Source organism: Phasianus colchicus, chromosome 4 (genome assembly GCF_987193195.1).
Source record: "Phasianus colchicus chromosome 4, bPhaCol1.hap1.1, whole genome shotgun sequence".
NCBI classification, from domain to species: domain Eukaryota; kingdom Metazoa; phylum Chordata; class Aves; order Galliformes; family Phasianidae; genus Phasianus; species Phasianus colchicus.
Genome location: NC_143439.1, coordinates 69,820,043 through 69,845,493, shown reverse-complemented (window position 1 = coordinate 69,845,493; position 25,451 = coordinate 69,820,043). Strand labels below are relative to the sequence as shown.

At 47.5% G+C, this 25,451-nt stretch overlaps 1 protein-coding gene across 2 annotated transcripts in view; it reads right to left on the bottom strand.

The window, feature by feature from the left end:
- Window positions 1-25,451, bottom strand: part of PTPRA (protein tyrosine phosphatase receptor type A) — a 95,777-nt gene that overhangs the window by 7,683 nt on the left and 62,643 nt on the right. The window contains exons 4-13 of one of the 2 annotated variants that reach the window (XM_031588157.2): window positions 13,806-13,884; window positions 13,042-13,410; window positions 10,596-10,613; window positions 7,635-7,719; window positions 6,689-6,762; window positions 4,887-5,023; window positions 2,954-3,044; window positions 2,542-2,618; window positions 1,485-1,521; window positions 106-203 (exon numbers count right to left, since the gene is read on the bottom strand). In XM_031588157.2, the coding sequence (XP_031444017.2) occupies window positions 106-203; window positions 1,485-1,521; window positions 2,542-2,618; window positions 2,954-3,044; window positions 4,887-5,023; window positions 6,689-6,762; window positions 7,635-7,719; window positions 10,596-10,613; window positions 13,042-13,410; window positions 13,806-13,884 (1,065 nt within the window). The remainder of the gene's footprint in view (window positions 1-105; window positions 204-1,484; window positions 1,522-2,541; window positions 2,619-2,953; window positions 3,045-4,886; window positions 5,024-6,688; window positions 6,763-7,634; window positions 7,720-10,595; window positions 10,614-13,041; window positions 13,411-13,805; window positions 13,885-25,451) is intronic. The other variant, XM_031588158.2, reaches the window with a different exon arrangement.

The following is a 25,451-nucleotide window of genomic DNA, read 5'->3' as shown; positions in this document are numbered from 1 at the left end:
AAGGGAGACGGGTAAGCTTCAGCACCCAGCAAGCCTGGGAACAAGCGTGGTGAGATCTGAGACATCGCGTGGCATGTTGGACACCCGTGGCACCCCAGTGCCTACCTCTTTCCTCTCCTTCAGGTTGGTCACCATGACAATTGTTGCTGTGTTTTGCTCCCAAATCATTCTCCAAAAGTCATTCACTGTTTCTTCCTTTGGTCCTAAGGGAAACGGATGCATTGCGGTTAGGGAGGGACATCAACTCCACAGGCAGTGGGACTAAAATCCATTGCAGTGTGTGGAGTGTAGCACTCTTTTTGCCGATAGATGTCAGCACAGGATGCTCCATGGGTGTCTGGGAACCCAGAGAACAATCATATTGCACAAGTGCAGGTTTTTTGTTTTTTGGTTTTTTTTTTTTGTTTTTTTTTTTAAGGGACTGGATACTTTTTTTATTATCAGGAATTCCATTTTTAGCCCAACAAGGGGAAACCAGACAAACAGAGCATGGAAACGACTTGCCCAAGGTCACACTGGGAAATTGTGGCTGTCACAAATAGCATGCACAAGTCCTGCCCCTGAGCCTTGTGCTTTAACCACAGGATCCTATTTCAATATGGCACAGGAATAGCTCTCACTGCCTGCCAGACAAGGAGCTGACTCACCCCAACATCCCCTGCCAAGCCCCAGGCCAAGGGTGAGCCAGGAGGAAAACAGAGCCAAAGCTTCACCCCAGCCTGGTACAGCTGATGAGCTGCAGCCTTCCTTCTCCAGCCAGAGCCAAGAGAACAGGGTGGCTGCACTGAGGCACACAAGCTGCGATCTGTGTGACAGTGGCTGGTGACAGGCAGGTGCAGCAAATCCAACTCACAAATAAAGGCTGGGATTAGAGAACACTTCCTATGATTTTTGCTAGTGTGAAGCTCCCATGCCTGGGCATCTGAGTTTCAGCAGGGAAAGCTGCACGCACAATGATGATGCTCTGCCTGGGTGCAGCTGAGCTTGGGAAGGCTTTGATGCTTGTAGCTAACAGTCCTGCCACCCATGTGAAGATTATTACAGCTGAGTCTCTCTCCAAGGACATAAGCCCACATTCTTAAAAGCTAAGGGTTAAGAAGGAGCATAATGAAACTGGATCAGTGTGGTGCTCGCTCTGACAAAATGATTTCTCAGCTTTATTAAGGAAATTTAATTAAGTATCCAGCTAGCTACGTTTTGAGAGATCACAGCCATCTGCAGCTGTGGCTCAGGGGGAGGATGAGGCTCTGGGACTGGTAGGATGGAAGAAACCCTTTGACATTCCACAAGCTGGGCTTCTTGCTCTTCCCCAGTACATCCAACAGGAACAAAACATTTCTGCAACAACCTGTGGCCTGGCCAGATCTCCTTTCATGTTGACCAGAGACTCTCACAAGGCACTGTACTGGGGTTATCTGCAGTTTCATAGAGCAGAGGGACCCAAATCCAATAGGGCAGAGCTACTAAAATAACTGAGCATTTACCTTGTGCAGCAATGAACTTGTTTTTCTCTTGGTACCCCTATGGAGAAAAGGAGAAAAGGAAGACAAATGAAAGGCCAGTATTTTTCTAAGGGTCATGAAGTGTTGCACTGCTTACACTCATGTAATTTGTCAGCTGCTGGCCCAAAGCATGGATGAGGTGGTGGCTCAGTACCTTTCTGCTGGGATCATGTGAGAATCAGCATTAATCTTCAAGAGTTCAGGCTGTTGAACCCATAGTGGGTTATACAGATTATTTCCTAATGGCTATATAGATAGTGCTGAAGAAAGTGAAAAAAATCCCTTTGGGGTCTTGCTTTTCTTCATGTGCCTCCATCTCCCTCAAAGTCAACTTCTTCATATTACCCTTCCCACTGTAACACTGATGTGGGCTACGTTAGCAGCTCCCCTCTGTGCCTTGTGGACAGAACACATCTCCCAAGAAACAGGACACTAAATTAATAAAATGCATCTCGTATTCAGATGAATGCTATAAAGCTAATGTGGACAAAAGGGAAAAGTTGGACTACATTCTCTCCCTCTCAGAAATCAATGAGTTCACTAACAAAAGCCATTGGCAAATGCACAAATCCTGCTGCCTCTTAGGAACAGAGTAGGGCAAAGTTGCTTTGAAGGATATTTTAGCTGTGTTGCTTCTTTTTTTTTTTTTTTCCATGCCCTTCACATGTCAAGCCCTGCAAGCTGGGAAGTACCGGTGATTAATCAGCCTCAGGACTCATCAGCCATTAATCAGAAATCCTCCGTTCACCCCAGAATGGTTCCAAACCCCTTCCCAAACAGCCAGCTTGCCTTTGCAACACTCCGAGGAGCTTTTCATGGTTTTAGAAATGGCAAAAAAGAGAGGTGTGAAGAGATGGGACTAAGCACGGCAGGACTACAGCCAGAATTTATTAGTTCCCAGCCCTCTGTCTTGTACTCCAGTTGCTGGACTGTGTTCTTTTGGCTTCTTCCAGACTAAAGTTGCACTCCATAAAGGCCACACATGCAGCCAAGCCTCGCTTTTAGGGATGGCAGTCAGTCAGGCAGGACAGGCACTTACATTAATGAAGGAGGCGTTAATGTAGTCAGAGTCGGGAACCCCTTCAACAGGAGTCAGGTGAACCCTGGAATGATCATCTGGAGAAAGATGACAATTCTGCATTAAAACCAAAGCCCCACAGAGTTGAGCTGAGTTTTTGGAGTGGAGCCCAGGCTTAGGGGGTTCCCAGAATACATAAGTGACTTTATGCCCTGAAATCCTTCCATGCTCAAAGCCAGGAAGATGATGGACCTTCCTTACACAGAAAAGATCTGCATTTCCCATCTGCTTCATTTTCCACATCCTCCTGGCTGCTCACAGCTCCAGGGAGTCCCTAGTGTGCATTTAAGGCTAATGCAGATGCAGCAGCCCCTCTGGGTGAGCCCACCCTGGTGGTGCCCTCCCTCAGCCCCCCAGCCCCACCAATACCTACAGGGCAAAATGTTCACGTAGCGGTTCTTCTCCTTGTTCTCCTCCTTAGAAGCAGCTTCACATGTGGCCTGAATTGGACACGCTGGGAGAGCCTGTAATGGCAGAAAATGGGTTTTATGTGATATTTTCAGGCACAAGGAGTCCTGCACAAGGATGAATCCCCCTGATCCACTTCCCTCACCATCACTCCTGTGCTGCTCTGTGCCCTGACTTAGCTCAGAGTGATCATTTGAACAGCCCAGGCTGTACCAGAGAGCAAATCCCTTCTCAAATGCAATATCCCAAACCTCTGGACCTACAAACACGAGGTGGCAGCAAAACCTCCAACACCAAACCCACCAACACAGGGTTTTGGAAGCTCACAGGGAGGCTCCTGCTGACATTTCCTCCATTACCAGCGATGCTGTGTAACCCGACCAGACTCCCCCTGCTCCAAAACTTCATTGCCCAGCACTTGCAGGGCTGGGAGGGAGCTGCACCATCCCACCCCCAGTAGGGATCTGTTGTCCTTCCAGCAGCATCAGGGACCTCCAAATGGGGGTGCTGGAATCACTTGCAATGCAGCCCTGTAATAGCCATCAGGAGGATGGCATGTGTTGCTTCCTCCAGCTGGCACGACAACATGCAACCCAGGACCCAGGATTTATAACCCAAGTGATTGCTTCCCTTGATATTCAGCATGTGGATTTGGTTTCATGGGCTCACAGCCTCCTCTGACATGCAGGGTATCGAGTTGTGCGACAGCTGGGGGAAGTCGACTGCGTTTTCTTTTTTAATCTTGTCACAGTCCTGATATCAGCTTATCACACCTTTCACCTAAGGTTTTATGTAATTGCAGACAGCACCTGCAGTGCAATCAGACCAGCAGTGGATTTTCTTTCATTAATTAGACCAATGGGGAATCCAGTTAGTTCAGTTCCTAAGTAATGTGCTATGACACTCCAGCCACTAGTTAACTTTGTCCCGTACCTCATCACTTCTGTCTATTTCTGCACTGCCAAAATGAAATCTCACCAGGTTCAGTGTCACAAGAAGTCACAGAACTCAGCAACATCAGGAAGAAGTTACAGACATCTCAGAAGTGACGATGCAGTACAGTGGGGTAATGACAATATCTGAATTATTGCCCAAACTGATCAGTGTGAAGGCCAGCCATTGTGCTCTAAGTGGTCAGAGTTAACAGCTTACTCACATAAGTAGAATTTCAATTTCTTGTTTTGGCTGTTTGTGCATTTGATACACCACGACACAGCTTTACCAGCAATTCACGTTGGCAGTGTTTCTGTCATAGCCCTGAAGAGGAGGAGGAGGGAAGGCTCTACCTGGGAGGAAACCAGCAGGCAGGGGAACTTTTTTAGAGCTCTTCCATCCCAAGACCTCCTGGATACAGAAGAATGTAACCCCAGGGTGTTGCTTGCTAGCAAAACTGAGAGCAGCCGGGTGGGACACAGGCAACAAGAGAGAGATACCAGGGACCAGTTACAAGGGTGAAAACTTCTTTGTGTGCTTTGCAATAAATATGTAAAAATCTCCAAGTGGCTTCGCCTTTGATGTACCAGCTGTTTTGTCTCTGCTGTTCTACAAAATGAGACCAGAATTCTTCTGTTGTGTGTCATAAGCTTTACACTGATAGCATCCTGCTCAAGCTGTGCAATTTAAGGAAAAGAAGACAGAGCTTTTCAATTCTCTCTCCATCAACCTCTTCATCTCATCAGCCATGAAATTGCTGCATGGCTGTAGATAACCACCGTCCACCCTGCAATAAACACCCATTGCTTTGCAGAGTAACAGAGGATCTTCTGTATCAGTTTGAAAGATGAACACCACTCTGTACCGGCTTGGTTGTGTCCACTGGAATGAAATGGAGTAAACAACCTCCTTACTCCCACCCATCCCTTATGCTGCAGGAGAGGAGGAGAAGCAAAGATACTCACGTTGAACTCTTCTCGGAAGAGCTTGTTGTCATCTGCCATGCGACGGTTGATCTCCTCCTCCAGCTTGTCGACGGGCAAAGGTGGGTATTTCCTGTTGGTGCTGGGGGACCTGGCGAGCAGCGGCATGCTCTGGGGCTCTGCAATGACACCCAGGGGTCAGAGTTGTCCCCAGATGCTCCTCTGTGCCCAGTACCCATCCTCACAGAGCTCCCACACTGTGGGCACACCACATTTAGGGACGCTTGGCTGTCTCTGCTCCTCCCTTGGGCTGTCCATGAAAATTTGGGGGTGCTGTGATAACTTGGGACTTTATCAGCAGCCTGGAGTTGAGCATTGCCCTGTCATGGAGCCAGGATGCTGAAATAAGGATCAAGTCATCAGTTCTGGGAGATGAACACCAGAGTCTGGAGCTTTAAACTACAACAAGGGAGATGTAGCTGAGATATTAGGAAGAAATTCTTCACTTTGAGGGAGATGAGGCTCTGGCATTGCTGCCCAGAGGAGCTGTGGGTGCCCCATCCCTGGAGATCCTCAAGGCCAGGTTGGATGGGGCTTTGGGCACCTGGTCAGTGAAAGGTGTCCCCCCTTGGCAGGAGGTCAGAACCATATGGGCTTTAAAGTTCCCTTCCAACCCAAACCATATGATTATGAAGACTCTGAATTCCCTCATTAACATGGGAAGTTTGGCACAATGACCATGCCACAGCTCCCAGGTGAATGCAGTAAAGGTAGCTGCTGCGTTTGGTTTCTGCTGAGCAACTCCAGCGAAGCCAAGAAAGGCCACAGGAGGGTTATATCAACACAACTGAGGGTTTATGAAGTTAACACCTTAGCTTACAGCAATATAAAACTTGGGCAAGGAAGGCTTTAGCTGCCAGCATGAAAAAACATTGCTGATTTTCAGCTAGTGCTCTGTTGTATGTGTGTGGTTAATATGGAAGAAGCTCAGAAAAAGGATCTGAATTGAGTCTGACTCAGAAAATCATAGAATATCCTGAATTGGAAGGGATCCATAAGGATCACTAAGGCCACCCCTTAGGTGCCTGAAAGTTCCTCTTCAGCTCTTACAGAAGACAAGCACGTTACAGCAGGCTGGCACAAGACTTTTTAATTGCACTTGTAAATTTTGTCTATCTTTCAAGGTTTTCATAAGGAAAAAACAATGTGTTCCCAGCTTTATCTCCACAATGTTAATTTGGTGCCTGCAGTCAATGTGAAGAACTTCACAAGAGTTTTATTCAGCTGTCATCCTAATTTAAAAGGGGAACTGCCAGCAGTTCAGTTTTGGAAGTGATCACAACGTATTAGAACACTTGAGGGGAAACATTTGTTGCTGGAATTAAAGTTAGGAAGAGAATTGTTGTTTTAGGTTTGTCAAAATCATGGAAAACAGTGAGAGTTCAGAACAAGAAAGTAATATAAACATAGATTAAAACAACATTATCCAGCAGGGATTCGCTAGGTGCTGTCACTGCAATGGGCTCAGTGCTGAGCTCAGGGGCTCTTGGAGCTTCTACAGAGCTCTGTTTTCTGATGATTTAATATAATTTTGTATGATTACAAATGGAAAGAAAAAAAAAAAAGTAAAATAATCCATTCATAATGGATTAATAGTTCATTCTGAAGAATGTTTGACATGCTGTGGTTTGCAAGCACATGGCACGTTTTGCAAGGGACATGATTTAGTAAACATGGTGGTGATGAGTTGATGGTTGGACCTGATGATCTTGGTGGTCTTTTCCAACCTTAATGGTGATTCTATGGTGATTCATTTGTACCTCTGTCTCCATGTCATGCCTTACCTGCATCATCTGTCCGGCCATTGGGCAGGCGGAAGGAGTTGGAGTGACTCCCTGCTTGCTTGTATTTCTTGAACCTAAAGAAGAAAAGGGCATTGAGAAAGTCAGGAGTTGGCCACTGAGATGCCAGGTTACCTTCTGGAATAGCAAACCCTCCTCAGCTTCACTGCTGTGAGATGGGCCCCGAGCCAAGAAACGAAGGGAATTTTTCCACCACTACTAAGGAAATTGCTTTTTTTTTTTTTTTTTTTTTTCCCTTTTAATTATTTAATCATCAAAACATTGAGTAAATTAAAATGTTTACTGCAGCTGAGCAGATGTGCACTCAGGAGCTGGGTTCATTGAGGGCATCGTTTGGAGCAGCCCAGATGCTTGGATGTTTAAAACGTTGTCTTAGAAAGGCTCTCTTGTGCTGCAGCTCCATCTGCTGCATCACCCTTGTGTCCAAACAGCTGCAGCACCCACTGCCCTGCATGGTTCTGCTGGGACAACTTTGGTGCACAGCTTTGGTACCCAAGGCTGTCCATGGGCATTGGGTGATGTCTGATATTGTGATGGGAATGAAGGAATAATGCAGAAGATTTTATGGCTGGAGAGTTCTGTGCAGCTTCACCAGGTTCCTCAATCCATCAACCTGAGCCTTGGAAGGAGACCTTGCATGCTCTTATCTGCACAAGCAGGGCTTTGATTAATCCATCCTTCTCAGTGTTACTGTTTCACTAACTGAACAGAGAAGGAATAGCTTTATATTGAAATGAATAAGCAACAATTATTAAATAGCCCCAAATATAATTTTCATTATCCTCACAGATTTCTTTTTATAACATTGCCTGTGTCAGGTTTGCATAGCTTAGGAAACAGAACAAAAAGCTCACGATAGAGACCAGTCTTTCAGCTAACCAACCAATAAATCATTTGTCAAATAAGTCAGCATGAAAGCCCTTCTTACCTTAACATGTACAGCACAATAATAATAAATACTATGACTAGGAGGGAGGACAGGGCCACCATCACGGCGATAATTGGAGTCTCATCTGCAACAAAGAAAGAAAGGTGCAGTTACCAATGGCTATCCAAAACCACCCAGTGCCATCAATTAACCATTCCTCTACAGTTCCTGCAAGTAACCCACTTGTTCCATAGGGTTGCATTTGTCATGTCTGGTTGGACTGGGTGATCTCAGTGGGCTTTTCCAACCTTAACGATTCTATGGTTTGGTGAAGATAGATATGTGACCTAAGGGAGCATGCTGAGATTAGATTAAAAGCTGTGAACACCACTCATAGTACCCTGACCTTTTCTAAGAGCAGTCTGCTGGGAAACCTTGTGGCCTCGAGGATGCAAACTTCTGCTGAGAAAGTTTGTGAGAGGGGAGAAGTGGCCACACCAGGGTTTTCACAATTAGAACACAATTAAAAGTGCCCCACAATAAAAAAAAACAACAAAAAACAAAACAAAAACAGGATTAAAAGTGCCCTATAAAGGTCCATACACAAAGTTTCTAAATTTGTCCAAGAGCTCAGTGAGAATCCTTATATTACAGTAGGTGAAAATGATGGCCTTTGTAGAACCATACAGATCCCATATTGTTTAAGATAGCCGTGATTTTTCTTCCAGCTTCATGCCCAAGCAATGTTTCCATGCTACACCCAACTGTGTTCAGCCCAGGGCTGAGGTTTGCTGCCAGCTATTTGTTACCTGCTCCTGGGGTCAGAGCAGCAGTGCTTGGAGCAAGCACATCACCCAGAGGCAGCTGGAAGACAAGCCACACTAACAGACAGGAAAATAGCCCTAAAGGGCATTTTTCCAGAAGAATGTGGATAGCAGCAGAGCCAGAGAGGGGTATTTTCATTTTGCATCAGCTCACTCAATCTGGAATCAGGAGCTCTAGAGAAGTGATTCTGAACAAAAGATCTGACTTATGCACAACGATGTGAAGGTGAAGACCTACTGCTGCAAACAATAAAAAAAACACCTCTCCCAGTCTTTGTTCTTTCCATCTGCATCCCCCCAAACCCAGCAGTGAAAAAGAAATTCATCTGAACACATTTCTGTCTCCTGCATACTCGGTAACTGTTCCTAGCCCTCACCTCCCCTCTGCCATGGCTCATGTTCATGGTTCATGTTGTTGAATTTATCAAACCCTCTTGCTGCAAAGCCCTACTCAATGCCTGCCAAGCTTCCCAGACACAGTTGCATGGATGAGGTACAGGTACATGGTAAGGATGAGAGATAATGGCCTTAAGTTGTATCAGGGGAAAGTCAGGTTGGATATAAGGAAACATTTCTTCTCAGAAAGGGTGGTGATGCGTTGGCACAGGGAAGTGGTGGAATCACTGTCCCTGGAGGTATTAATGAACCGTGGAGATATGGTGTTGAGGGACATGGTTATGGTCATGGTGGGGATGGATTGGGGCTGGACTTGATCATCTTAGAGATCTTTTCCAAGCTTAATGATTCTATGATTCATCAAGAGCCCACAGAACCAGATTCATGACAAAGCTTCCATTTGGTCTCTTGGTGGATCTCCTTCCCAGAAGCCATAACAGACACTGCAGTCTGGGATAAGTCATTGAGCTTGGCATGAGCAGTCTCCATTTTCATTTGCAATTGGCTTTACAATAACCGAAGCAAAGCAGTAGGTTAAAGAAGTTCCCACTGAGCTGGTCCTATCTCTATCATGGCCAAGGCAGGACAGTTCATTGGGATCCAAGTTCCTGCACCAAAACCTCAGTTCTGTATGATGCTTCAAGGACAGCTGCACAGGGCTCAAAGCAGAGGATAACCTGGTCACTTCTGAATCTAAAATCCAACCAAAATATCAGAAAATCAGAGGTGAAATTTACCTTATGGAAAATCCAGCCATCTGTTCACATTCTGTAGGACTGGTGTGTATGTGCAAACCATATCACAGCCCCATCACATGGCACTGAAAGCATCACTTCTTGAACAAGTAAAGTCTTAAATACCTGTGCAGCTTTGCTCCCAAGCAGGCAGTGCCTTTTAAAGAGCCTGCCAAGGACTCCATGGTTAGTTTCTCCCTATCTCTGCAATGGATCACACCATATCACTCACAGCAGTAGCAAAGAACAGCTTACAGATGTCCTATAAGGCCAAGATCCTATGAGCTCCCTCAAGGCTTAAAAGGGATGGGGAAGGACTTGCAGACAACAGAAGAGTTTGGTGTTGTTATGAAAGACAATGACAAAGCACCAATTTCCACCTGACTCCAGGAAAAAGCAGTGAGCTGGAGTGCCATGTAGTGTACAAAGCTGAAATGCCATCAGGACAATGATGAAAACACAAAGAAAGCAAACAGGCTGCCCTGCTGTTGGTCTGTTGGCTCCTATGCTGCTAAAGCAATGAGTAATTGCAAATATTCTGTTAGCAACGCTGGTTCTCAGAACTCAGTCATTGAATCAGAGATGGAAAAATGAGTGTAAGTGCTATTATATTACCAGAAATGGATTTCTGCTACTTCTTGCCAGCAAAATTAATGAGAATGATAAGTATTCACATCATTTGCAGAATGGGTCCTGATCAAACAGGGTAAGTCACGGTCAATAAAGACAATTCATAAGCAAAAAAGGAGAAGGACATTTCTTGAGCTGCTGCCTGTAACCTTTTCATACAGCCCTGCAGAAGGCAGTGCTGATACACTCAGTGAGTGAAGCAGGAACTCCTCATATCTCATAGGATATGTACAAATTGGTGCTGAATTGTTTATTTTTGAAAAGCAGGAGCCCAACTCTTATTAACATATCAATATGCCTCTTCTAAAGAGCTTGATATGCTTTGTAAAAGCCATTTTGAAAGCGTGTGATAAGGAGAGCTGTCTAATAGCATAATGCTTCTGGAAATGCCTTTACTTAGGGCTTGAATAAAGAGTAATGAAATACAAATCTCTTACCTCTTCTGTCAGAGTTACCTGCAGAAAAAGAAAACAGAGGTCTCTTAGCAACCAAGAAATACACATTTTCCTAAGTGAGGATCAAAGACTGAAATAGCAACAAATGTAGTAACTGTCACCGCCTCCTTGCAAATCTTTTTATTAAAATATCTGCTCCTGAAGCCATGATATGGAAATATGTTTCAGCTTTCACTCAGTCATAAGGAAAAAGGAATAAAATGCACATTTGTAGCTTTACTGATTAGAAGGAGAAACCTGAAAATTTATGACTTTACTTTTTGGTCTGTGAGCCACTGGGAGAAACATTTCCTATTTTTCTCCTTTTCCATCTCCTGAGCAGCACTTAATGCTCTGATGACTGCTTTCCAAATTTCCCATTAAGATGAATGGAAAAGGCAGCCCTAAAACTAATTTTGCTCTTTGACAAATTACTTGAAATAAAGCAAGAATCAGCTTGGGCATTTGTTTTAGGGACTGACAGCAAGAGAGAAGCCTTGCTGATTCCATGGCCAACTCATTGCAGTGCACAAGGAGAAACCAAGTCACAAAAACTCTTGAGGGCCTGGGGCTGAGAAGCAAGCTGGATGAGTTCAGCAGTGTTCTATGGGCCATGAACATCCTTCAGCCTCAATCTCAATGCCAACAGCAAAAACAACATGATGGCAGACTCACCAGGCTGCAGTTTCCAAAAAATGCCCAAAGGAAAAGGGTGCACTCAGCACACAGATGTTCAGAGGAGCTGAGATCACCCCAAACTCGACATGCCTGGCAGTCACCTCTGTGATGTGCCAAGAGGGCAACGACAGCAGGGTGACCATATGGACAACTGTTCATCCAGATCTTTGAAAGATTAAAGCAGCCCAAGGTAAGGAATAAAAACTGCTAACATAAGCGTTGTTGGATCTGCTGGGAAATGCAAAATTGAGACATCCAGTGCATGGAACAGTCTGATTGATGCCATCTCTCTAGGAGCTGCTGGATGTCAGGAGGAAGTTCTTTACTAGGAGAGTGGTGAGGTGCTGGAACAGCTGCTCAGAGAGGCTGTGGATGCCCCGTCCCTAGAGTGTTCAAGGCCAGGTTGGATGGGGCCCTGGGCAGCCTGGTGTGGTATTAAATGTGGAGGTTGGTGGCCCTGCATGTGGCAGGAGGGTTGGGGATTCATGATCCTTGAGGTCTCTTCCAACCCTGGCCATTCTGTGATTCTGTGATATTTAGTCTAAGCCTTAAATCTGTCATGACAGGGACTGCTTTCTTGTGTCTGTGCTTGTGCAGTGCTAAAAAGCATGCCTTAAGCCCATGGCTGGTGTCAAAGTGCAAATAACTGCTTTGTGGAGCAGCAGTACGAATAACCAAAGCTCTGTAGGATGGGACGGTCAACATCCCAAAATCTGTAGGATGGTCAACATCCCAAAGTCATTTATTACTATTGCTTACACAAACCTGCTGAGGATCAACTTTTCAGCCAGTACCTGGAGTCTGGGTGCCAGTCCTCTTTTGTGGTTCCAAGAAACCACAAAAGGCAATGAAATTCATCTGTGACGGAAGTGAAACGAGATTGTACAATCTGGTACAGCCAACATCTTGGCAAGAAGCTGCAGCTTTCACAGAATCATAGAATCACAAAATGGTGCAAAAAGTGTAAGAAGTCACCCTCCATCTGTTTTACAAACTCCCTTTACATTCTAAAAGGCCCCAAGGAGGTCTTCCTGAAGCCTTCTCTTCTACAGGCTGTTCACTGTAGATTGTTTTTCTTCTTTGTTTGAACTGAAGAGAGGATGAATCTTTTTGCACTTACTCAATTCAGTGTAACATATTGTTACATATTGCCATGGAATTTGCCCCAAAGTGTCTTCTTGTTCCTATTTGTTCAGCAAAACAAGAGAAGATTAAGAGGTTGGATATTAGGAAATATTTCTTCTCGGAAAGAGCGGTCAGGCACAGGCACAGCTGCCCATGGAGGTGGTGGGGTCACCATTCCTGGAGATGTTCAAGGACCGTGGAGATGTGGCACTGAGGGATGTGGTTATGGGCATGGTGGGGATGGGGTTGGACTTGGGGATCTTAGTGGTCTTTTCCATCCTTAGTGATTCTATGATTCTATTCCATGAAACAAGCCCACAATTAGGGCAGCCTAGACAAACAGAAGTGTGCCAAGTGGATGGGGCCAGGCTGTTTTTGGTGGTGCTCAGAGACAGGACAAGGGGCAATGGGAATAAAGTGGAACCCAAGAAGTTCCATCTGAGAACAAGAAAGAACTTGTTGACTTTGACAGTGACAGAGCCCTGGCACAAACTGCCAAGAGAGGTGGTGGGCTGCCTGGATGCCTTCCTGAGCAACCTGCTGTGGAGAATCTGTTTTTGGGGGTAGGTTAGAGTGCAGCAACTCCAGAAGTGCCTCTAGCTCCTACAGTTCTGTGATTCTGTGATTCTATGTGCACGACACCTACCATTGTGGGATGCAGAAGAGGTCTCTTGTGTTGTCACCGTCGCGCTGACGTTCCTCTCGGTCGTCTCCGCTTCCACGCTGGGCAGTGCAGTGTGCGGGGCAGACGGTGTCACGCTGGGTGACAGTGAGATGGCCACTGGGGCAGAGGTGGGCACTGATGCCCCTGGAGTGGAGGCATTGAGGCTGGCAGTGGTGGCATTGGGGGAGATGCTGGTGGCTGTGGTTGTAGGCGACTCCGACACCGGGGTAGAAGTGGTCACTGGAGAGCTAATGTTGAATCTGCTCACTCTCGGCGTCGTCCCACCATCAGGAATTGCTGTAGGAGCTTTGGTGGGGATACTTGTGGAGGTGGGCACTGTTGTGGGTGGCTCTGTGAGGATAAGGAGCACAAAGGAGAATCCATAAGTTACTTTTCTGGAGGATTTATATGCTATAGATTTGTGCTATTGCAACTACAAGCAAAAAAACAACCAACACATCCCAAGTCTGGGAGAGAGAGCACTTTGCACAGTACGGTGATGTCAGTCTTATAAAAGCAGCTCACATACTATGATATAGGGAAGGAATAAGAATTAGTGCCCCTGTAAGAGAGGATTGATGTTCATCACGGGATAAACATGCAGGTCCCATCTATGAGCACCTACAGTTTGCCACCCTTGTAGCCCAACTAACAGAAGGGGTGAGTCACAAGAACAAGATCATTTCCTTCTTCCATCCTAAAGAGGATTTAGGGGCAGAAGAGAGGAGACAGCAAGCAAGGTTTACCTGTTGTGACATTGTTAGCACCTACGCTCATCAGGCCACTTCCAAGCAAAAGGACAAAGAACCATAGATCCATGTTGACCTGAGAAAAAGAGCAAAAAAACACTTATTTGAACTGTTAACCCAAACTAATTCACACTGGGGATGCTGCTGTGTAAAGCTGGAAGGGATGAGTGAGTGTGCGGATAGAGTCACTGTATGCATGTGGATGGAAGGATTTATCTGGACGTTCATACATCCCCACCTGGAAAAGGAGATTGATTAATAAGGAGTTCATGTAATAGTGCACACACCAGCGTGCTATGATGAAATGTAAATGCAATACCCAGCAAGGAGCTGTGATCCTAAAGGCACAAAAGAGGGGAGGTTGGCTCACCTCTCCCCATCACCCATCTCCAGGACACCCACATCTCCTTTTTCACATTGGACTTAAGCACGTGGTGGACATTAATAGGTTATTCTGGATTTGGGGAAGCCTAATTCAAAGCCCCAAACACCCATTCTACAAAGAATAACTCAAAGCAATCTGCAAGCTCTGCCTGTGCTGTGCATGCATTGTGCCGTGCATTTCTTCCCAGGAAGCGTCCTGAAAAATTAAATTACAGGATGATGACATCAGTAAAATTGTTTTTTTTTCCCAGAACAATCCCCAACCTTTCTCCCTCAGCCCTTTGAAATGCATGCTCAAAGTTTTTACGGTGTTTGTTGGTTATTTCTTCCTTCCAAAAAGCTCCTAAAAAATGGGTATGGTTATCTTCTCTGAAACAGGTATGGATCCAGAGGCAATCAAAAATATGATGTCAGATATCATCGTCCAGCCCCAAGCTTGCAAGCCCCCAAAACAGTCCTTCCAGAAAGAGCTTCATTCCTGCAATCCCTCTTTCGTCTTTCATTCACCCTGCGTTGTTTGCTCTCATCGTATCGATTCAAATATGCTTCAGTTGAGACCCATCCCAAATTCTGGGCAAGGGGACAAGGCTGATGTCATGAAAGATGCAGCCCCACCAGCAGCATCCTCCCACCAGCACCACCCGCCTACATTCTTTGCCTCCCTCCTAACGAAGACACGGCAAAAATGGAAGTGATCAGTGGAGAACATTGCTGGGAGCACAGTGTTGCTTGCTGTTAGACCCCTGTCCCAGGATGCAGCTCATCCTATGCCCACACTGCACAGGGAGGAGGGGTTCTTGTTTAGCTTGGTGAAGGGAAGGCTCTGAGGAGACCTCATTGTGGCTTTCCAATACTTGAAGGGAGCGTATAAACAGGAGAGGGAATGGCTGTTTATGAGGGTGGATAGTGATAGGACAAGAGGGAATGGTTTTAAACTGAGACAGGGGAGGTTTAGGTTGGATATTAGGAGGAAGTTTTGCATGCACAGGGTGGTGATGCACTGGAACAGGTTGACCAAGGAGGCTGTGGATGCCCCATCCCTGCAGGCATTCAAGGCCAGGCTGGATGTGGCTCTGGGCAGCCTGGTCTGCTGGTTGGTGACCCTGCACATAGCAGGGGGTTGGAACTGGATGAGCACTGTGGTCCTTTTCAACCCAGGCCATTCTATGATTCTATGATTCACATGGGCTCCGCATATCCCACAGTGAACCCATTCTTGGAGAAATACATCTTAATCTCTTCCAAACCCTTCTTAGGAGTTTGAATGATGCGAGCTGGCTCTTGCTGGTGAGAATCCCCATGAATGGCAATCTGTGCCATCTCCTGCTTCATGGAGACAGACAGGGAGAGGCTGGGAGGAAAGGCTGGATATTAGGAAACATTTCTTTTCGCAATGAGTGGGCACGGACTGCACAGGGAGGTGGAAGAGTCCCCATCCCTGGAGGTGTTAATGAACCATGGAGATGTGGCACTGAGGGATGTGGTGGGGATGGGTTGGGGTTGGGGATTGTAGAGCTCTTTTCCAATCTTAATAATTCTGTGATTCCAGGACCAGCCCGGGGCTCTTGCTGGAAAAGCCCAGATGGTTTTTTTTCACCCACAAGATGAGTGATGCTCTGCTGAGTGGAGTGACATCAGCAGTGAGATACTGCCTGCCCTTCCAGCCCCCATGGTATTACCTCTAACATCACATGAGGGGGAAATGGCACCAAATAATTGCATTTTCCTGAGCTTTGGCCTGGTTTTATAAAGAAAGCAAAATGCAGATAGGCCTGGGTAAGCTCTAAGCAGAGAGGTGGTGGGTGCCCCATCCCTGGAGGTAATGCAGGACAAGGCTCTGAGCACTGATGGAGCAGTGGGTGTCCTTGTTCACTGCAGGGAGTGGGACCAGATGGCTTTTAAAGATCCCTTCCAACTCAAACCATTCTATGATCTGATGATTCTAACAGTTTTTATGGCTTTATGACAAGGTTGTGAATATGAAAAGCAAAAAGAGCCCAGGCAGCCCCTAGGGCATTACCAGCTCATCAAACAAAACCCCTGGAGCTGCTCCTGTTCCTGGCCATCAGCTGCTTTATCACTGTAAAAATGGATCTGGAGGAGTGAGCAAGTACAAAATCCCCAAGGCAGGACCAGCTCTGTCCCAGCCTCTGCTCTCTACATCCTCCCAATCCCCCAGGGCAGCCCAAAACAAATGCCAGCGGTTCGCCGTGCCCAGTTCCTAACACTAAAAAAAAAGGGCCTCCAAAGCCCTACCCCAACGCTGGAGCAACTCGAGCCTCCCTTCCCCCCCTCTGCTCCCTCCCTGCTGATTCGGAAACAGGGAGGAAATACTTGTAATGTTATCAACATAAACACAGCTCTTGGCCGGCTGCGGCATCCTGTGAGCGCTGCAGAAAAACACCCTGACGTCATGTCTCGGGCTCTGCCAAGGAGGAGCTGGGTTTGCTGGGAATGGGGAACTATCGGCGAGCAGAAGGGTTGGCTGGAGGTGCCCTCAGAAAGGCAGGAGGGGTTTGTGCCCCGGGAGCTGCTGCCTTGCATAGGGATTGGAGGAAGGTTGGGTTTGGGCTGTAGGATTGTAAAAATGAGGAGATCTCGTTCAGGCGATCGGCAGTGGGAGGGGGGAAAAAAAAAGGCAGCAGGAGCTTTGTAATGTAACAAGTGGTGGTGGTTTGTGCTGAGCTCGGCGAAGCAGCTCCCAGTAGGGTTAGACAAGAGCAAGTGCAAAAGGAAAGGGTGGCAGAGAGCCATGAGAATAGCTCAGCTGTGCTGGAAGACAAGCTTGCCGCTCCCTCGCTCCCCGTCCCCTCCTGCTGCTTCTTTACATTGCTGGAGCAGCGGGTTTGTGAGCCGTCTGGCCTCTCCCTCCATCCCTGTGCAGTGTCTGCCATCTCACTCCATCCTTTCGCAAAGCAGAGAAAGCTGACAAAGGGGGAGGAGAGCTCTGGTTTGGCCCACTGGGATCAGGCTGGTCCGACTGCAGAGTGCTTTCGCAGCACCGATTCCCGTCATCCCCAACTTCTGGCTTTGCAGCAGGCTGTGTAACAGCAGAATTGGCCATCGCGGGACAGGAGCTGCTGCTTGTGGTGCTGTGCTACCATGGGGTGACTAATCCCCTGCATGTGTCTCCAAAGCTGGAGTGAAGGCTTTGATGTGTCACTGAGCATTATTCCCCCACCCCACCCTCTGCTTTTCCACTCCTGAACAGAAAAGATGAATCACAGCAACCATTCACCCTTTCTTAAAACACACTTCTTTTCCTTCCTTCCTTCCTTCCTTCCTTCCTTCCTTCCTTCCTTCCTTCCTTCCTTCCTTCCTTCCTTCCTTCCTTCCTTCCTTCCTTCCTTCCTTCCCTCCCTCCTTCCCTCCCTCCTTCCCTCCCTCCCTCCTTCCTTCCCTCCTTCCTTCCTTCCTTCCTTCCTTCCTTCCTTCCTTCCTTCCTTCCTTCCTTCCTTCCTTCCTTCCTTCCTTCCTTCCTTCCTTCCTTCCTTCCTTCCTTCCTTCCTTCCTTCCCTCCACCCCCTTTAAATAAACAGCCTGCTTCCCCTGGAGCAGTGGTACCAATGCTGTGAAGGATGAGCTCAAGGCTTTGCTTTCTGCATCACCCAGCACCTGCCCAACCTTCCACGGATCTCTACATCCTAAATTCCCACTCTCCACTCACTACAATGGAGTGTTCTTTCAAAGCAAGACACAGCAATCTCAATGAATGTGCATAGAAGGGGTAACTGGGGACCCCAATCCCACCTGGCTTTCTGGGTGCTGTCAGAGTGATGCTAAAAGTCTCTTCTGCTGCTACAAAGTGCAAATCTCTAAGTTTCAGCCTCACCTACTGCTGCACAGCCTCACAAACGGTCTTTTTAACTCCCCAGATGAATGGCTTGTAGCCAGGGGACCAACACTGAGAGCAGCACTCGAGGTACAGCATCACCTGTGTCAATACAGCAGGATGAACCCCTCCTGCTCCTGCTGCCTGCACTACTGCTGGCACAAGACAGGATGCCATTGGCCTTCTTGGCCACAAGAAGAGGGAACAGAAGGACAGGGGAGCCTTAAAGCTGAAAAAAGGTAAAACATGGAGAAGAATGGGAAACATGGGATGGAAGAGAGCCGTCGGAGACAGAGATGGAGGACTGGAAAGCAAAGAGCATATCCTTAAAGGCAGGAGTGGGGCTGTGTGATCCCAGCTTGATTCTCCAAAAACTGGAATAAAGAACTCAAATCATACTGGACTGTGTTTATCGTTTTAAAGATCACATTTTAAGGTTTCCCCTTCTTCGTTCCAGGCATCATTTGTAATAGAGAGAAAGCAATAGAAAGATGCGTTTCATCTCGCTGCTAATTGTCAAATCGGACCAATTTGGTTTAGGAGCCAGGATGAAGCACAGCCATTATGTTGCATTTCGGAGAGCGAGCACACAGAACGTGGGGAAGGAAAACAAGAGAACACCAAAATAAAACAAACGAAGGCAAGCACTGCACCGATCTGAGCTACGCTGCAAGCTGATCGAGCGCTGGGCAGCCGCAGGCAGAGCATCCTCCTTCACACAACGGTGTTGTGTGTTCCCATGAGAGCTTTAAGATCTCCTCCAGGAGGCTGAGCTGCCAGCTTAGCACCGCTCGGCGACGCGGCGCTTTGTGCTTACCCTGAGCGCGGCCGGGACGACGGCGCGGAGCCGGAACGGGGGAGCAGCCCCTGCCAAAGCCAAATCCCGATATACCTGCGGTGGTTCTGCACCGCTGAACGGTTCAGCCCTGTTGCCACAGTAACACTTGTGGTGTAGCCGAGATCACTGATTATGAAACTGCTAATTAGGGTGTACTCCAGTGCTCAAATGGCTCCCTGGGAGAGATGTGACAATGGCGAGCACGGGGAAGACGAACGCCACAAAGCAACACGTTGCTCGGCACTGAGGTGCTGCCTGCCCAGCAAGCAGCTTTTGGGGCAGTTTTAAAGAATTCGGCTTGTTTTCCTTCTGGTTACATGCAAGACTCAGCAGAGCAGACCTTACTCTTTACATACATTTGCATTGCGTTGCATATATTATGCCCTTATTTGCAAAAGGGACAGACGTAGAGATAGCCCGAGCGCAGTGCAGGGATGCATTCCCAGCCCACAGCCTCTCACATTAGGAAGTTTGCAAACGAGGGGAAGTGGAGCTGAAAACATCTCCCTCCTTCGCTGCTGTACGGGACTGCCAAAAGCGCTGGAAGCACATCTTGTGCTGAAGGCTCCAAGAATCTGAGCTGAGGATCTGCAGTGCTGCTGGATGCAAGCATTTCCAGCTCAACCTACAAGTAGGTTAGCAGAGCACACAGCAAGTGCAAGGAGAACGGCTCGGCAGAGCTGTAAAAGAGTGACTGCTGCCATAAAACAAAAAAGAAATGCTTGAATTCGGAGTGACGTGGCTCAGTGGCGTGGTGGTGATGGGTCAGTGGATGGGCTTGATGTTCTCAGTGGTCATTCCAACCTTAATGAATCTGGTGCAGCTGGAGGTATTGTTTCTAACCCTCTAATAGACTTGTTTACAGGAATTAGGTTTTTAATGCTGTGCGTTTGTGTCTGCAGTGCACTGTAAGCCGTTCCGATGCGACCACAGAGAGAACATCTGCTTTTGTGAGCAATTAGCCAAATTACCGTCAATTAGGGGGAACGCAGGTAAGAGCAGCGCAAGCAAACATGCAGAAGGCAGTCCTAGGAGGAGGGATGTCCCGACGGTTGCTCTGACACGTTCCTCCTGGAAGCAAAGCTTTTCTCATGTCCTTTGGAAGCGATTTCAATTCATTTCCAACTCCTGGATCAGCACATCTGCACGCGGAGCAATTTGAGGAGAGCCTTACGTTCACAGCCTGGAATAATCTGTGTGCAGACAACACTTGAGAAAGCCCAAATCTTCCAAATTATACAACTAGAAGCATCACAGAGGAAGAATCTGCAGCATGGAGCCAATGAGCACGGAAGGAATGGGATGGGATGAAGGGAATAGAGCGGGTGCTCCAGAATGCCCAGCAATGCCTGCACTACCGGGACCAGCAGGCTTATGCAGCAGTCTTCTGCTCTTGTAAAAATATTGTCTGAAAAGGTTTGGAAAATGGTTCGTTAGAAAAAATAATGATATAGAAGCTACAGCTATAAAAACAGATCCGTCTCCCAAATATTTCCTCTCCTCAGCCCACGCTCCTGAACAACGACCAAACTCCTGTTTTGCCTCTGGTGGCTTTATTTTCACGCGGGTATTTTTCTTTCCACATGTTCTTGTCCAGAAGGAAGCGATGCTGAAGGGTTCAGAGCCCCACCACGGCGCTGGGCACATCACAGGGTTATGCAGACCAATGTGATCACACTCTGAAACAAAAAGGCAGCCAAGAAAGGCTGTTACTTTGGGATAAGTGGGGCTGATCTGAAGAGGCACTGCTCAGACAAAAGCCTCTGCGCATTTCCATGGTTACTGCCATGCATCCCCTGGAGCAGAGGATGTCCTTCTCCTGTCACAGAAGATGCTAACAGCCAGCAGCTATGCACAGCATTTCACCGGGTGAAGGGCAGAGAAACAATCAGATTGTGGAAGAAGAAAATGTGGGTTTCTTTTTTGTATTTTTCCTGTTTTTCAAGACAACTATTGGGCACGATGGCTTTGCCATCAGACAAAGCATCGTCAGTCCTTGGAGATACTGAAGCAGAACTTAAAAGAAAAATGCAGTTTCTTGTCCTTGGTGACTACATAACGGCCCAATGGGGTGGTTCACTTTGAGCCATGTTCTTCACGATTCACTCTCTATTTTAATCTCCCCAGCAACACGACTGCAGCACTGCCTGTGAAGACTTCCATAGCAGCCTTCAAAGTGTTCAGGGCACAGTGGGGAACAGTGACGAGCAGAAAATGGGCACAACCCAAGCAAAACCATCCCGCTGCTAAGAAGGGAAGGAATCCAATTGCCTCTCCAAGCAATTGGAAGAGAAGAAGGTTACCAGGAGTAGTCAACATGGATTCACCAAGAGGAAATCATGCTTGACCCCCTCATAGCTTTCAATGATGTCATCAATGGCTGGATGGACTGGGGGAGAGCAGTGGATGTTGTGTACCTTGACTTCAGCGAGGCGTTTGACACCATCTCCCACAACATCCTTGTTATGAAACTTAGAAAATGTGGAATAGATGAGTGAATGGTGAGGGGGATGGAAAACTGGCTGACTGGCAGAGCCCGGAGGGTGCTCATCAACAGTGCAGAGTTTGGTTGGAGGCTGTAACAAGCAGTGTTCCCCAGGGGCTAGTGCTGGGTCAAGTCTTATCCAACATCTTTATCAACAACCGTGATAAAGGGATAGAGTACATCCAAGTTTGCTGAGGATACAAAGCTGGAAGGAGTGGCAGACACACCAGAAGGCTGTGCTACCATTCAATGATATCTGGACAGACTGGAAAATTGGGCAAGGAGGAACCTGGTAAGGTTCAACAAGAGCAAGTGTAGAGTCTTGCACCTTAGGAGGAATCACCGCATGCATCAGTACAGGTTGGGGATGACCTGCTGGAGAGGAGTTCTGCAGAGAAGGACCTGGTGGACAACAGGTTGGCCATAAGCCAGCAGTGTGCCCTGGTGGCCAAGCAGGACAGTGGCATCCTGGAGTGCATTACAAAGAGCATGGCCAGCAGGTTGAAGGAGGTGATCCTCCTCCTCTGCTTTGCCCCAATGAAGCCACATTTAGATACTGTGTCCAGTTCTGGGCTCCTCAGTTCCAAAAAGACAGGGATCTCCTAGGAGTCCAGTGCACGGCCACCAAGATGATGAAAGGCCTGGAGCATCTCCTGTATGAGTAAAGGTTGAGTGGCCTGGGTCTGTTCAGCCTGGGGTAAAGAAGACCAAGAGAGGATCTGATAAATGTTTATAAAGATATAAAGGAAAGTGGAGGCAAATGGATGAGGCCAGGCTCTTCTTGGTGCTGTGTAGCGATAGGACAAGGAGCAATGGCTTAAAGCCTGAACATAGAAAGTTCTGTACTGACATGTGGAAGAACTTCTTTATGGTCAGGGTGACGGAGCACTGGAACAGGCTGCCCAGAGAGGTTGGGGGGTCTCCTTCTATGGAGATACTCAGGACCTGGCTGGATGGGGACCTATGTGACCTATTATACATCACTTCAGCAGGGGGTGAGACTCAATGATCTCCTGAGATCCCTTCCAACCCTTGTGATCCTATGAATGCAGACTGGGAAAGCTGGAGCTGAAACGTTTTGTGAGATTGTTTCCATCTTGACAGCCAGGCTGCGTTGTGTGCTCAGTTCTGTGCAACAACTCCTCGGCGTTCCCTTCAGTTTTGCATGGGCTCTCTGTGTTGCAGGAGCATCATGACAGGAACCTCATCTCTGACCTGTTTTGTCAGGAAATCCCCAGCCCAAACCACAACCAATTGCCTTTTGTCATCAACCCCACAAGAAACCACAGAGCATGGTGTGGTTTCTACATCCTCGGTGGGGCTGCACCTGTGGGGCCAGCAGAGAAATCCCCTTCACTCGTGCAGGAGGAACTGTGTCTGTGGTGTAACTACAGCTCTGTTGTATGAGTTTGTAGAGTCACAGAATGACAGAGCTGGAAGGGACCCACAAGGATCACTGGTCCAACCCCAACTCCACACAGCACCACCCTGAAAGGAAGGAAAAGAAACATCAGAGCAATGGGAAGGTTCCTTGAGGACACCCGAGGGAGGTCACCAGGGTGGGCCCATCTTCCTCCCCTCTAGATGGAGCTCCAGGAGAAGTCTGAGGTCCCTTCCCAACACAAAGGAGAGAGGGTGAGCCGGCAACCCAATCTGTTTTGGAAAAAAACCCAGGGTGAAAGCCAGCACATTGTCAGATTGGTTATTCCTTCCTGCAGCACTGCCCACCACATCACAATCAAGACAAAACGTCTCCCTCTCCTTCACTAGGGCACTTCTCAGCCCAAAATGGTACCCCAGTGCCCGGTGCAGGGGCTGCTATTGATACTGATGGGATGGCTGAAAGAAATGGTTTCTTTGAGATTTTCAGAGGTTTAATTTGCACCAGGAACAGAGATATTTCATTCCGCCATGGATTCACAGCATCTCTCTGGCCATTTTGTGTGCAAAAGCACTAGCAGAAAATTTCAGGTTTCCTTGCTGACAGCAGCCTGGATGTGTACAAAGGAGAGAACAGAGAGAAGGTAATGCTGGAACTCAGCTGTTATGGCCCATTCCCTTTTGCCAATAAACACCATCTTCCTGACCAGGCATTAAATATCACCTCGTGTCACTTCTATTTTACTGATATTCCAACAAACGTGAAGAGTCTGTAGGAGGTCTCAAACACTCTGTATTATCAAGCAGTAAAGGCAAACCTGCAGGACCCAACTCTTGCATAAAAGCCTTCCCCCTGCAAACACACGATTCCAGCTGGACCATCGCAACGCTGCTCAATTTAACTCATTGAAACCTATCTGGGCTGACAGAGAACTCCACCCACCTTATTTCTATCTCTATACAATGGCCACGGACAGCACCAGAGACATCCCCATCTTTTGAAAGTGTCCGCTGTCTCAGCCTTTTGAAAAGGCTTTGAAAAGCAGCGCTTCCACACAAACACCCCTTCCCACCACCCCCTTGCTAGCTGCATAATACACAGAAGGCTCCTCAGTCTTGCCATTAAATGAGAGATTCCCCTAGCCAGGCGTAAAATGGTACAGGAGCTCACACAGAACACAGCCGGCTCTCTGTGGCTGCTTGTTGCTTTGTGAACACAAGACAAACCCTGTTGATGAAGCCCAGTGTTGTATTTGTCTGCTGGGTGGCAAAGCCAAACAAATTCATCTCATTTTGACCTCGCAAAACGCAGCCCAACAACAACCGGGGGCAAGGCTGCCTCCAATCTGAACCAAATCAAGGATGCACAGCGCACTGGTTTGGTATCCTGGCTGGCAGAGCGAGCCTGGAGAGATGGGAATGGACTCATTGACAGAGGGTGCAATGATAGAAAAAGGGGTAATGGTGTTAAACTAAGAGAGGAGAGATTAAAAATAGATGTTAGGGGGAAATTCTTTACTCAGAGGGCAGTGAGGTCCTGGTACTGAAGATGCCCCATCCCTGGAGGTGCTCAGGGCCAGGTTGGATGGCGCCATGGGCAGCCTGATCCAGCTGGGAGGTATGCCTGCCCTTGGCATGGGCTGGAACTGCATGGGCTTTAAGGCCCCTCCCAACCCAATCCATTGATGATCCTATGATTCTAAATTCTAGATTCTTTATCTCAATGCTCGGTTTGCCAACCTATACTGCACCTCGAGCCTCCCTGTGTCCATACGGAGCAGTGCAGAGGAAGAGGAGTGATTATTTGAAGACCCTTTGCAAATGGTGCTACAACTAAAGGCAGGGAAGGGTACCTCAGCTGGGAGGGAGTGAAGCAAGAGATGTCATTTTGAGATGTCATTTTGCACATGGATTGAAAATTGAGTGCTACACATAGTAGTGAAGCACTGGCACAGGTTGCCCAGATAGGCAGTGGGTGCCCATCCCTGCAGACACCCAGGGTCAGGCTGAATGGGGCTGTGAGCACTGATGGAGCTGTGGGTATCCCTGTTTATTGCAGGGAGTGGGACCAGATGGCCTTTAAGGGTCCCTTCCAACTCAAATGATTCTATATTTTGTTGAGAATGTGCTACAGCAGAGGCAGATTTGCAGGCTCTGGAACAAGTGGTGCCACCTTCCGCCCCTCTCAAGGAATTAAATATCATGTGAGCTGAACAAGAGAAGAATTCAGATCCAAGATGCCCAAAGGCTGCACTGCTGCAAGCAAAGGCTCATATCACAGCCATCTCTCTGCAGGAGCTGCCAGCAAGCAGCATGAGAGCTCAGGTAAGTGCTCCAAAATCAGCCCACAAGATGAAGTGAAAGCAGGCTGATGGCAAAACAGAGCATCCATGCACTGACTGGACTGGCAGCAAAGACACTGGGCACAGTTCAGTCCCGAAAGCACATTTTGCCCTATGTGTGATGTTGTGCTGTAGGAAAGGAGCAGCACTTGCAGTCTCCACGTGATGCTCTCAGAGGCATTTCAGGTGTTGAGTGTTCCAACGTGAGCCGGAGGAACCAGTTATAAATGGCAGATGTTTATTCAGAGTCAAGCAATGAGCATCAGCAGCACCCCTGACTTGTGATCCTTGTTGGCGTGGGCTGAGATTAAAATTAATGAGTTAAAAAATAAGGCAGTCATCCATGCTGCAAGCAAACCATCCCACCTCGCATCCTCAGTGC